General features: G+C 43.8%; 1 protein-coding gene across 1 annotated transcript; it reads left to right on the top strand.

Moving 5' to 3' along the window:
- Window positions 1-605: 605 nt before the first annotated feature.
- Krt6a (keratin 6A) lies at window positions 606-4,997 on the top strand. The gene is made up of 9 exons (XM_032884875.1): window positions 606-1,117; window positions 1,659-1,873; window positions 2,184-2,244; window positions 2,418-2,513; window positions 2,636-2,800; window positions 3,194-3,319; window positions 3,459-3,679; window positions 4,103-4,137; window positions 4,242-4,997. The coding sequence occupies exons 1-9, from the start codon at window positions 611-613 to the stop codon at window positions 4,472-4,474; spliced, it is 1,659 nt and encodes a 552-aa protein (XP_032740766.1). The 5' UTR covers window positions 606-610; the 3' UTR covers window positions 4,475-4,997.
- The last annotated feature ends 8,408 nt before the right edge of the window (window positions 4,998-13,405 follow it).

Consider the following 13,405-nt stretch of genomic DNA (forward strand, 5'->3'; position numbering starts at 1 on the left):
ACTCTTATACCTTAGAAAGGAGGACTACATGGGCATTGAGTCCCTCCTGGCCATCTCAGACCATCGGAAAGGGCAGCCGAGAGCTAGACAATTAGTTCCGAGCAGCAGGCAATTTCTAGATGGGGATTTTGGACAAATGCAAGTGTGACTTCAGGGAGAGATTTAGTGGCTGGGGAGGGAGAAGCAGGTGGAAGGGAAAACCTGTGTGGTGAGGGGGCACACAGGGAGTGTCTACATGGGCAGAGGAAGGGACAATTATCACAGATCAGCTCCTTGTGTCTTTTGTTTGAGGAGATGACTAACTCATGACTTAAGAGAATTTACGTTCAGGCTCATTGTGTTGGGATCAAGTCAAGGCTGGAAGGCAGGAGAATTTGCTCCGTGACTAAAGGAATCCAAAAGCAATCTTCATGTATCATGCCTTTCTAGAACTTGGGGGTGATCTCATTATTTGTAAAGCCCTGCCCTACCCACTCTGCAAGCTCACCTTCAGGACCCAGCCCAGCCCATTTGTACCATATATAAGCCACGACCTGAAGCTCAACACAATCATCTCTTGAGCTCTGCCCTGCCATATCTCCACATCCCAGCCTTCTCAGCACAAGGAACCATGTCTACTAAAACCACCATCAGGAGCCAAACCAGCCACCGTGGCTTCAGTGCGGGCTCAGCCAGACTGCCTGGGCTCAACCGCTCTGGCTTCAGCAGTGTATCTGTGTGCCGCTCCAGGGGCAGCGGTGGCTCCCGTGCAGTGTGTGGAGGAGCTGGCTTTGGCAGCAGGAGTCTCTATGGTGTGGGCAGCTCCCAGAGGATCTCCGTCGGAGGCGGCAGCTGTGGCATTGGAGGAGGCTATGGCAGCCGATTCGGAGGAGGCTTCGCCTATGGATTAGGAGCTGGAGGTAGCCTTGGCTTTGGTGCTGGAGCTGGCTTTGGTGGTGGCTATGGGGGAGCCGGCTTCCCAGTTTGCCCACCTGGAGGCATCCAAGAGGTCACCATCAACCAGAACCTCCTCACACCCCTGAACCTGCAAATCGACCCCACCATCCAGCGGGTCAGGACTGAGGAGAGGGAGCAGATCAAGACCCTCAACAACAAGTTTGCCTCCTTCATCGACAAGGTGAGACTGGATGCTTCCTAGAGCAGCCTGTGTGTCTGCAGTGAATGCTGAACGGAGGTGGAAGGAAGAGGCTTCAGGCTTGGCTCAGATGTTGCCTTTGTTCCTAGTTGATCCTCTGTCCTGGTTTTGTGCTCCCTTCAGTTAGATGGGGATCCGGAAATCAGGGTCAGAGTTCCTCTCCTCCAGAGGTTGACACATAAAGGTGTCTGACCCATTTGGACATAGATGACCTAAAGACTCACAGGAGAGCTGACTGTACTCTATCTCTAGAGAGTGCAGTTGGGAGCCATATCAGCCTCAGTAAGCTTCAGTAACTCTAGCAACACACAGTTAGGCTGCCAGTGCCCTGCAAGGGAGCTCTACACTCCTTAGAGAAGTGGTATTGGGAGCTTCAATCTAGATTTTTTGTCTCAGATCCATGGCCAGGTTGTAACAACACTGAATAGGTTTAGGCAGAGAGCCTGAGAGCACATACACACCAGTCAAGGGGTCACAGAAGGAGGAAACTCAAACTTCTTCCTCTTACATTCCACCTGTCCAGGTGCGGTTCCTGGAGCAGCAGAACAAGGTCCTGGACACCAAGTGGGCCCTGCTGCAGGAGCAGGGGACCAAGACCGTGAGGCAAAACCTGGAGCCTTTGTTTGAGCAATACATCAACAACCTCCGCAGAAGGCTGGACAGCATCGTTGGAGAGAGGGGTCGCCTGGACTCAGAACTGAGGAACATGCAAGACACAGTGGAGGACAACAAGAGCAAGTGAGTTACAAAGAAGGAGGAATCCAGTCTCCCAACTTTATAACAATGGAAGCCCAAATGTAGACAAGGGCTCTATGACTTAAGAAATCATACTAACAGAGATGAAAATTATAATTTATTGGGAGGGAGCAAAAGCCTTGGACCAAGGTGTGTTAGAGCACACTGGGGGACAGAAAAGGAATGAACTATTTAATAAAAACACACCTTTTAATCTCAAGTGGGTATTTTATAGAAATGGCATCTGGGTGAGAGGCTGCCATTGATTCCATCCACATTATTGCTCCAATGTGATGCACCTTTCCTCTTCTAGGTATGAGGATGAAATCAATAGGCGCACAGCAGCAGAGAATGAATTTGTGACCCTGAAGAAGGTGAGCTCAACAATCACAGGGAGGGCTTTCTCTCCTAAAGGAACAGACATGGCCTTGCCTGTCCAGGCCATTCCAGAGGAATAATGAAAGGTCTTTAAGAGAGAGGTGAATGAGAAGACAGAGGTGAGCTTAAGAGTGTTGACCTGATTCCATGTTGTTGATGGTTTCTTCAGGATGTAGACGCTGCCTACATGAACAAGGTTGAACTGCAAGCCAAGGCAGACAGTCTGACAGATGAGATCAACTTCCTGAGAGCTCTCTATGAAGCAGTAAGACCCCTTATCTCCCCTGCTTCTCTCCCCTCTCCACTCTTTCTTTCTTTTCCACGCAAAGCGTTGGACCACAGTGGTCTTCAAAGACAAAGATGACCGCAATTCTTTCTGTTCTGCAGGAACTGTCTCAGATGCAAACCCACATCTCAGACACATCTGTGGTCCTCTCCATGGACAACAACCGCAGCCTGGATCTGGACAGCATCATTGCTGAGGTCAAGGCCCAGTATGAGGAAATTGCAAAGAGAAGTCGGGCTGAGGCTGAGTCCTGGTACCAGACAAAAGTGAGTACTGGGTTAGAGGCAGATCAGGATGTGTGGAGCCCACCCTGAACTCCATAAGTCATTGAAGTCCCATTGAACAGAACGTGGGGTGTTCTCACAGCAAATGTACTATACTTGAGTTATAGAATGATGATAATGAACGCAGGGAAGAACTGAAGTTCCCATTAATGCATTCAATGCTCTCTTTCTCTGCTTGAGCTGTTCTCTGAACACCAGTCCTCAGGAGACACTAGAAAACATTTTCTCTTCCTGAGGGAACTATGGAGTTTGTGGACTCCTAAAGCTTCTCTTGAGGAAAAGTCAACTCATCCATGAAAGTGCATGACACTTAGAGGTGGATTTGCTTCTGCATGTGACAAGTCACACAAATGTTCTCTCTTCCATTGACTTCAGTATGAGGAGCTGCAGGTCACAGCTGGCAGACACGGGGACGACCTGCGCAACACCAAGCAGGAGATCTCTGAGATCAACCGCATGATCCAGAGGCTGAGGTCTGAGATCGACCACGTGAAGAAGCAGGTGGGGTACTCAGAGAAATGGAGGGGATGCTGGCCTTGTTCCTGTCCTCTAGTTCTTGCTCTCTGGAAACCAATGGGTGTGGCTCAGGCTCTGTAGAGACGCACTCTCCACGATTGCTTTTGTTGCTGTCTCTGCCCAGTGTGCCAACCTGCAAGCTGCCATTGCTGAGGCTGAGCAGCGTGGGGAGATGGCCCTGAAGGATGCCAGGGGCAAGCTGGAAGGGCTGGAGGATGCCCTGCAGAAGGCCAAGCAGGACATGGCCAGGCTGCTGAAGGAGTACCAGGACCTCATGAATGTCAAGCTGGCCCTTGATGTGGAGATCGCCACCTACAGGACGTTGCTGGAAGGAGAGGAATGCAGGTGAGCATGTACTACAACCCATGAGGGAGGACACCTCCATGATGCCATCACTGAGCACAAGATGAGGGAGCACTGGCTGTGGCCACCCTGGTCCCTTCAGGAAACGGTTTGCTGGGGTGGAGAGTTGGGCCAGTGTTTAAGAGCACTGAGCACCCGTCTGGAATTACTGAATGAAATTCTCAGCTCCTACAGGGTGGCTCACAACTGTCTCTACTGGGATCCAATACCCTTTTCTTGAGTATCTGAAAACAGTCGAACTCAAATGCATAGAATCAGTAAAGAAATATTAAAAAGAAAAAGCAAAACCACAGCCACAAAAAGCTCTTTCCAGGGGATTCTCCCTGAAACTTCACCAGATTGAGGTTTCCCATTGGGACTAAGGTGATGTCTGCCCATTTCTCACTTGCTGCTTTCCTCTCCTAGGTTGAATGGTGAGGGCGTTGGACCAGTCAACATCTGTAAGTATCCTCCATACCAGCTCCCACTTTCCCATCCTTTGTGACTGCATCAGCTGGTCACACTGTGCTCACCATATCTGTGTTGTCCTCCTCCTTCTTTACAGCTGTGGTGCAGTCCACCGTGTCCAGCGGCTATGGCAGTGCAGGTGGTGCCAGCAGCAGCATAGGCCTGGGAGGAGGCAGCAGCTTCTCCTATGGTGGTAGCCACAGCATTGGAGGCGGCTTCAGTGCTGGCAGTGGCAGAGGCATCAGCAGTGGACTCAGTTCCTCTGGTGGCAGCTCTTCCACCATCAAGTACACCACCACCTCCTCCACCAGGAAGAGCTACAGGCCATGAATTCTGTCTCTAAAAGCTTTACCCTGATCCCAGACATCATGGCTGCAGAGCCCTTAGCTCAGAGCCCTGTGCTCAGGGCCTTCTCCTTGCTGGACACCAACCTCTGCTCTCTTCTTGTGCTGAGGAAATTGTGTCCTTGTGCTCATCTCTCTATCCCCACTGCTCATCCCTTGATAGTCATGCTCTGAGCTCATATCACGATTCACACACTTGGTGCTTCATGTTGTATTTGGTTTCCAGGCTCCTGCCTCCCTACCTCTAACACTGAGGCTGCCTGTGCAAGGGTGTCTCTGTCATTTTAATTCTTGAAATCATTGTCTGGGTCCTACTCAAGAAATGAGCACCTCTTTTTTAGTTTCCAATGGCCTGTGAAACCCCATTTTTCAACATCTTAAACCTTTTTGTTAGTAACTGTGACTGCCCAGTCACTGGTCCTGTGATGTAGAATCTGTGCTCATGTGATGTCTTTGCTTTTCTTGATGCTCTTTGTTTCCTTATAATTCCAATAAAGCAGATTTATAAATAATAACCTCTTGCGTGTGCATTTTTGTTGTCAATATTTTGTATACACAAAATCTGTGGCCTTTCTCGACAAGGTGCCATTACTGTTCCCTCTCCCAGAATTTATGCCTCCATTGTTAGCACACTGCTGTTTAAAGTTAAGTTCACATTTTAAATTTATTTTAATATTCTTTTAAATAAAGTAATATTTCATCACATTCCCCATTAATTTTCCAATAACTAGTCCATCCAAAATGTCTTCCCTCCAAAACCTCACCTTTTCCTCCATTCTCAAGTTGGTAGTCTTTTGTTGGAATCTTTATTTCCTTCGTTTTCTTATAGATAATTTTGGACCCAAATGGTGAGATATAATTGCCCCCCTAAACTTACAAAACCCAGTTCTATCCATCCCTTAAGAACTTAAATAACAACCTGTAAATACACAGAGCAGAATCTGAAAGTCACCTGCCATGGCTTCTCTCCCTCTCCCTCCAGTCTCCTCCTCTTCCTTCAAACTTCTCTCCCGCCCATCCTTCCTTCTCCTCCAATGACAGGCCTCCTTCTATCCTGTACCTGCCCCTCACCTGTACTTTACAAATTCAATGGGGAGAAGGTTCTGCTGAAGACATCTGAGTCCTGAGTAGTGACAGGGCAGCTGTCCTTGGGGCTCTGGGATTAGCATCAAAATACAGATAACTCCAGGGCAAACCACAACATTTCCCCCCTTTTGTCCAGTAAAAAGGCCTTTTCACTTATATATAAAGTGAGTACAATTATTTCCATTCTACGATTTATAAAGCATAGGACACACTCAACACCCAGTCCATCAATTTTGTCCATGACTTAAAGCACCTTGTCACCTATCCTAAAAGACTAGAACTCTGTACCTGAGTTGTATCCTGGTTGGAGATCATGTGCCATCTGAAAAACCACCCTTTCAACTTTATTATCTTTCTCAATGCTAAACAGCTTGGGTTGTTTACAAATCTACCAGTCAGAACCACGTCAGAAATCTTTGAATGACCAAACATCTATACACATAGGAAGTCTAACACAACTTCCAGAACTGAGAGTTGTAGAGACAAATCTCCACCAGCACAGTCCTCTGTTAGCAGCATGGGAGCACAAGTCTTCAGCCTTCTGGCCCAAAATCAACTGACAGCCTCTTGAAATGCAGATTTTTAAGGGCTGATCACCCTGTCTTGGCAGGATTTATCAATCAAGTATTCTGCATAATTTGTCCTCTTCTGGACAGTATTAGTCTGCAGATGAAACAGGCAGTTTTGCCTCACCTGGAGGTAGAGATGTTCAAATTCTTCATTAAATCTGCCAAAGGGGAAGTGTTAGGAGTAGATATGTCTCAACAAAAGATAAATAACTTTAAATCTCAAATTTTGTGGATTTTTGACGTTTTTGGTAAGGTAATCTGCACTGTTGTCTTCATATCCTAAATATTATCTTGAAAGTACTCTTACAAAGTCAGAGCCATGAATTTGCTATTTGGCCCTTAACTCACATGTGTAATAGACTCAGACGTTTGTAATGACATCAACAGAAGGACTGGCTCTAAACCTTGTACTTTTTTTTTTTTCTTAAGATTTATTTATTTCACATATGAGTATACTGTAGCTGTCTTCAGATACACCAGAAGAGGGCATCAGATCCCATTACAGACGGTTGTGAGCCACCACGTGGTTGCTGGGAATTGAACTCAGGACCTCTGGAAGAGCAGTCAGTGCTTTGAACTGCTGAGCCATCACTCCAGCCCCCTAAACCTTGTACTTTTAAACTGTGTCAAATAAATTCTATACCAAAACAAAGATATGATTTAAGCTTAATTACCAAATGAGATTGTGACTGTACAATTCAATCTATCTAATTCCTCCTTGTTAAATTACAACCAATTTAAATTCCTCATAAAAACAACTTTAGAATAACCATTTTCAACCCCCCAAAAGTCCAGGGAATAGGGGTGATGACACCTCAATAACTTCTCCAAGCTGTACATGAGCATTGAGATATCCTTGGGGGTAGGAGGTAGGAAGAATGAAGCAAATGCTGTAGCTGGATATGTCCTGACTGGACCCAGCTGAAAGTCCTTGGGACCAGGAATCCAAGTAGGTGCACTCTGTAAAATATAACTCTCAAGACAAAAGTTTAGAATCGACATACCCTTTTTTTGATTCTCCTGAATCAATTTTTTCAGGTGGTCTACCTCTATCAAATCTGATCAGTATGAATCTGTGATGTTTCCCGAGCCTAATCATACTTTTTAAAAACACAAAGACAAAATATTTCTCCCCAAATACTGTGTTCCTTAGTCTATAGCCAGAAAAGCTTATGTCTTGGACTCTCTCACAGAGTAATAATACAACCATAAACTCAAAGTCACCCCCATTATGAAGATTAAGCAATTTTTTAAAAAGGAAGTAAGCTAAACAATGAGCCTGATAGGCTTTACGTACTCTATGATATCAGAAATGAACCCAAAATTCCGTGGAGCCCATGTTAAGAGAATCTGAGCTTCCTGTTGTGGTAAATATCAAAAGTAACTACAAACCCTCGCTAGCTGGCATCAACGAGCCATGTGGCCTTTAGCCGGGTGATTCATAAAACAAACCCAATACCTTCTATCAATTCCAATATCAGTAAGCAACATATCAAACCAGGACTTTTGCCCAAAATATATCAATCTGTTAAGCTCTCTACCAGGAGCCAAAGATTTTTATTTAACTTTAATAACTTGTAAATATCACAATACTCTACTTGGAGACAGTGACTAATTTTTCCCTAGGTCCCAAACCATGGATAAAAATCCCCACGTGATTCGGGTAATCTCTGTACTCTCCTTAAAACAAACTTAAACACCTTCTATCAATTCTAAAACCAATAAGTAACTTAAAACTCAGGACTTTAGCCCAAAATATATCCGTCTGTTAAGCTCGCTACCCAGAGCCACAGATTTTTCTTTAACCTTAATAACTTGTAAATACCTTCTATCAATTCCAATATCAACAAGCAACTTAAAATCAGGACTTTAGCCCAAAATATATCCATCTGTTAAGCTCTCTACCCAGAGCCACACAAATTTATTTAACCCTAATAACTCCTATGATATATGTCTGAATTCACTCTGCCTGGTGTTACAGACATTTATCAAAACACTATACTTGAAGTTAGTGACTAGTTTTTCTCTATCTAAGTTCTGAACCATGGGTGAAAATCCCCACATGATTCAGGTAAACAGAGCCCCTTCCCCCACATCCTTCTTCTTCTACTACTTCTGGTGGGCAGTGTGCTAGGAGGGAAGTTAAAGCATTTAAAAACCATCATTAAAGATAGCCCTTAAAAAAATTAAGTTACAGGAGTAGACATTCTAGTATCTAGTAAAATAGACTTTCACCCAAAAGCAATGATAAGAGATGAAGAAGGACACTTTATACTCATCAACAGAAAATGCACCAAGAGGACTTCTCAATTCTGAACATATTTGCCCAAAATTCAAGGGCATCCACATATGCAAAAAGAAGACAGACAGACAGACAGACAAAACAAAACAAAACTGGTGGATCAAACATAAAGCAGACAGCAAACCCCACACATTAATGGTGGGAGAGTCCAACACCCTACCTTAACCAATGAACGGGTTATCGAAACAGAAACCAAACAGGATAATAACGAACTAACAGACATTGTGAATCAAATGGGCCCAAAGATATCTACAGAACATTTCACCTAAACACAAAGTAATATACTTTCTTCTCAGCACCTTGTGGAACAGTCTCCATATTTGAGGATATTATTGGGCACAAAGCAAGGCTAAATGGATACAAGACAATTGAAATAAAACCTTGCATCTTATCAGAATACCGTGGATTGACTCTAGACTTCAACAACAACAGAAACAAAGAAAGCCTACAAGTCAGGGATACTGAACAACTCTCTAATCTATAACCACTGGAAGAAATTAAAGACTTTCTAGAATTCGATGAAAAAGGAGGGAGGACACACTTAAACTTATGGGACACAATGAAAGCAGTGCTGAGGAAATTTTATAGTAATACGAGCCTTCATAAGCAAATTGGAGAGATCTCATACTAGCACCTCATCAACACATATGAAACTTCTAAAACAAAAAGAATCAAACACAACCAAGAGGAGTGACAGCAGGAAATACTCAAACTCAGTTCTGAAGTCAATAAATAATCAACAAAGAGAACAAGAAAAGGAATCAAGAAGCCCAAGAGATGATTCTTTGAGAGAATCAGTAAGATAGACCAAACTTTAGCAAAGTAACTCAAAGGCAGAGAGACAATATCCAGATTAAGAAAATCAGAAATGAAAAGGGAGACATAACAACAGACACTAGGGAAATCTTAAGAATCATTAGGTCTTACTTCAAAGACCTTACTCCACAAACTGGAAAATCTGAATGAAATGAGAATTTTCTGGATAGACTCCACTTACCAAAGTTAAATCAAGATCAAGAAAACAATCTATGGTCCAATAACTCCTAATGAAATACAACTAGTCATTAAAAGTCTCCATCCACTATCCCTGCCCCCATAAAGGCCAGGGCCAGATCGTTTTCACACAGAATTATGCCAGATTTTCAAAGAAGAGCTAATACGAATATTCCTCAAACTATTCCACAAAATATAAACGGAAATAATATGTTTAAACTCATGCTATGAGGCCACAGTCACCCTGATACCCATATCACACAAACACTCAACAAAGAGAATTTTAGAGCAATTTCCCTTATGAACAATGATGCAACGATGCTCAATAAAACGCTTGCAAACTGAATCAAAAATCACACCAAAAACGTCATCCACCGTGAACAAGTAGGCTTCATCCCTGGGATACGAGTTGGTTCCATATATGGAATCCACCAAAATAATCGTCCACATGAACAAAGATAGTTAAAATATTTAATGATCATCACATTCAAAGCTTTAAAAATGATTTCTGATAAAACCCAACGTCTAATCATGTTTTGGGGAGATCAGGGACACAGGGCACACACACAATAAGGGACATGTACTTCAAGCCAACAACCAACATTGAATTAAATGGAAAGGAATTTTAAGCATTTTCACTAACACCAGGGACAAGACAAGCCTGTCTATGCTCTACGTATGTCTTCGGTGTAGGACTTGAAGTTCCAGCCAGGGCAACTGGACAATTAATGGAGATCAAGTGGGTACAAATTGGAGTGGAAGAAGTCAAAGTATTGCTACTCACAGATGATAGGATAATACACATTAGTGACCCACAAGACTTTTCCAGACAACTCCTACACCTGTTAATCACTTTCACCAAAGTTGCTGGATGGAAAATTAACAGAAAACAAAAGGAATCAATTGCTCTCCTTTGTACAAACAATTAGCAGGCTGAGAGGAAAAAAAATCAGGGAAACATCACCCTTCACAACAGTGACAAATGCTACAAAATATCTTGGTATGACTCTAACAAGCAGGTGAAAGGTCTCTATGACAAGACCTTCAAGTCTCTGAGGAAAGTATTTGTAGAAGACGTTAGAAGAGGGCAGACCTCCCACACTCAGTCAGGCTTAACACAGTAAAAATAAGCATCTTAATAAAAGCAGTCTCCAGATTCAATGCACTTCTTATCAAAATCCCTTTACAGGACTTTAAAGAACAACTTCCACTTCATATGGAAATACAAAAAACACAGCATAGTTAAAACCATGATGTACAATAAATGAACTTCTGTAGGCATCACCATCCCTGGTTTCAATCTCTACTACAGAGCAATTGTAATAAATGTGTAGGGTATTGGTATACAAACAGAAAGGCTGATCAATGGATATGAATCAAAGACCCCAAACAAACCCACACACGTATGCATTTTTGCCAAAGAAGCCAAAACCATAAAATGGAAAAAAGAAAGCATCTTCAACAAATGGTGCTGGTCTAACTGGATTTCTGTGTATAGAAGAAAGCAAAGAGATCTGTATTTATCACCCTGCACAAAACACAAGTCAAAAAGAATCAAAGAACACAACCAGATGCACTAAATTTAATATAAGAAAAGGTGGGGAATAGTCTAAAATGTATTGATAAAAGGGAAAACATCATGAAAAAAAGCAAAACAGAACAGTAATAGCTCAGGCACTAGCACGAAAAATTAGCAAATGGGACCTCAGAAACGTAAATGCTTCAGTAAGGCAAAGGCCACTGGACAATATGGCAGCCTGCAGAGTGGAAAAAGAACTCCCCAGGAAGGAAGGGGATCAGACTAGGAAGAGTAGGGGAGAGAGGACCAGGAGTGTGAGTGGAACTGGGAGGCAGGCAGGAATGGAGGTGGAGCATGGGGGGACATCTCTGGGACAAGCCAGAGACCTGGGCTGGGGGAGCTTCCAGGAAGTCTATGAGGGTGAGTCTAGCTGAGACTCCTAGCACTGGGGGAAATGGAGCCTGAAGGGGCTGCTTCCTTCCTGTAGTCAGGCAGGACTCTCAGTGGAGGGATAAGGACACCAAAACACCCACAAACGCTTCAACCCCAAGTGTGTCCTGTCCACATGAAGGGCGTGGACAAAGATGGAGCAGAGATGAGACATTGGCCAGGCAGTGACTGGTCCAACCCGAGACCCATCCCAAGGAAAAGAACCAATCCCACCTGCCATAGAAGCTTTAAGATGCTGAAGTCAGAAAGTGAAGGAGACATCAGAGGATGAAAAGACCTCCCATGCTAGGGAGTCAGTAGGATTAACACAGTCAAAGCGGCCATCCTACCAAAGGAATGAACAGATACAGTGCAAGCCTTGTCAAAATCCCCACACAGTTCTTCACAGATTTTGAGAGGAAAACTTTTACTTTCTGTATGGACACTCAAAAAACCCAGGATAGCTGAATGAACTGCTGTCAGTTCACCACATCTGACAGGTTTCTGTAGCTCTTATTGCTCGTGATTTAATGACTGTCAGTTTACAGAAGATGGTGTAGACACAGTGGCCTCCATAGCAGCCGGCAGCAAGGAGAAAGCAAAGGTAACTCCGTGGAAAAGCAGCAGCTGACGCACTAAAGACTGGATCTGGATTAAAGCTGATCCGGATTCCTGGACACAAGAGTGACTAGCAGAGGGGTCAGAATGATGGGTCAGTGGTAAGAGCACTGTCTGGTTTCCAGCGGTCCTGGGTTCAATTCCTACATCCCACACTATGACTCAGAGCTCATAACTCCAGCTCTAAGGGATCTGACTCACTCTGCAACCTCCAAGGGATCCAGGTGCACACGTGGTTTTCATTGTTCATCCAGCCAAAAGACGCATACAATTTTTTTTAACATATGAGGAGAAAAATGTCTAGGAGAATTAAAATTAGAGTGAACTGTTTCAGATCTACGGCTTAAATAAAAGAAGAGCAAAAAGTAATTTTAAATTTGAACAATCAAAACTTGAAAGTCAATAATGCTAACCAGGTTCTAGAAAAACCATTACTTCTGCGGATACATTTATTTGTATATTTTATGTGTAGGAGCATTTTAACGAAGGTAAGAACATTTACCGCAGCTGTCTTTGTTGTCTCAGAGGGCAGAACAGACATGGGATTCCCAGGCTCTGGAGTTACAGATGTTTGCAGCCTACGATGTGGATGCTGGGAAGTGAACTCAGGTTTCTGCCAGAGAAACCAGCGCTCCTCAGTAGTGAGCCAGCTTCACAGACTTCAACACCATTGTTAAAGGAAACTGAATAAATATGCAAGTATTTTAAAAAAGGCATTTGTCTCCCCTACAGGTATAAAAAGCAGCCTTATTTTATATGTAATATTGAGTTATATACTAGAGGTATTATATGTTCTCAGAGATCTCCTTTCAAATACCATTAGGTGGTTGAGGGAATTGAATGATAGCAGGAAGCAAAGGCTGGTTGTGAGCCGCTTGTCTTCAAAGGGTTACAGAGGTGTGGGACAAATGTGTGACTGACTTTTCCTGCAAAGGAAAACTGATTATACTTCATATCCTAACCTCTGAAGGTGAGTTATGCTCTTTCTAATGGCTGCAAACCAAAGCAGGTCTCCAGAATTTCCATGGGAGAGGAGACAGGCTGGGAGCAGGCTGTCAGCACATTCAACAGGACATGCAAAACCTTTGTAGAGTTGATGACTAACTCTGAGGTCCTGGGAGTGAAGAACTGTTGTAGTGATCAAAACTGGAGGCAGAAGCATTTTCCCTAACTAAAGGAAACTAAAACTGCAACATGAATATTTCATAACATTTTCAAGTAATCTAGGTGTGACCTCACTGTCTGTAAAGCCCTGCCTTACCCACTCAGCAACCTCACCTCAGGACCCAGCCCAGCCCATGTGTACCATATATAAGCCGCTGCCCAGAGCTCAGCACACTCATCTCCTCAGCTCTGCCCTGCCTCTTTCCCCTTCTCTGCTGCCTCTCATCTCACAGAACC

Source organism: Rattus rattus, chromosome 1, assembly GCF_011064425.1.
Source record: "Rattus rattus isolate New Zealand chromosome 1, Rrattus_CSIRO_v1, whole genome shotgun sequence".
Lineage (NCBI taxonomy): Eukaryota > Metazoa > Chordata > Mammalia > Rodentia > Muridae > Rattus > Rattus rattus.

Bases quoted from the DNA above. Each gene is read 5' to 3' on its own strand.
- Krt6a (XM_032884875.1), top strand. From the start codon at position 611: ATGTCTACTAAAACCACCATCAGGAGCCAAACCAGCCACCGTGGCTTC. The intron at 2,801-3,193 runs GTGAGTACTGGG...CATTGACTTCAG, and splicing joins AGTCCTGGTACCAGACAAAA to TATGAGGAGCTGCAGGTCAC. The intron at 3,320-3,458 runs GTGGGGTACTCA...GTCTCTGCCCAG, and splicing joins TCGACCACGTGAAGAAGCAG to TGTGCCAACCTGCAAGCTGC.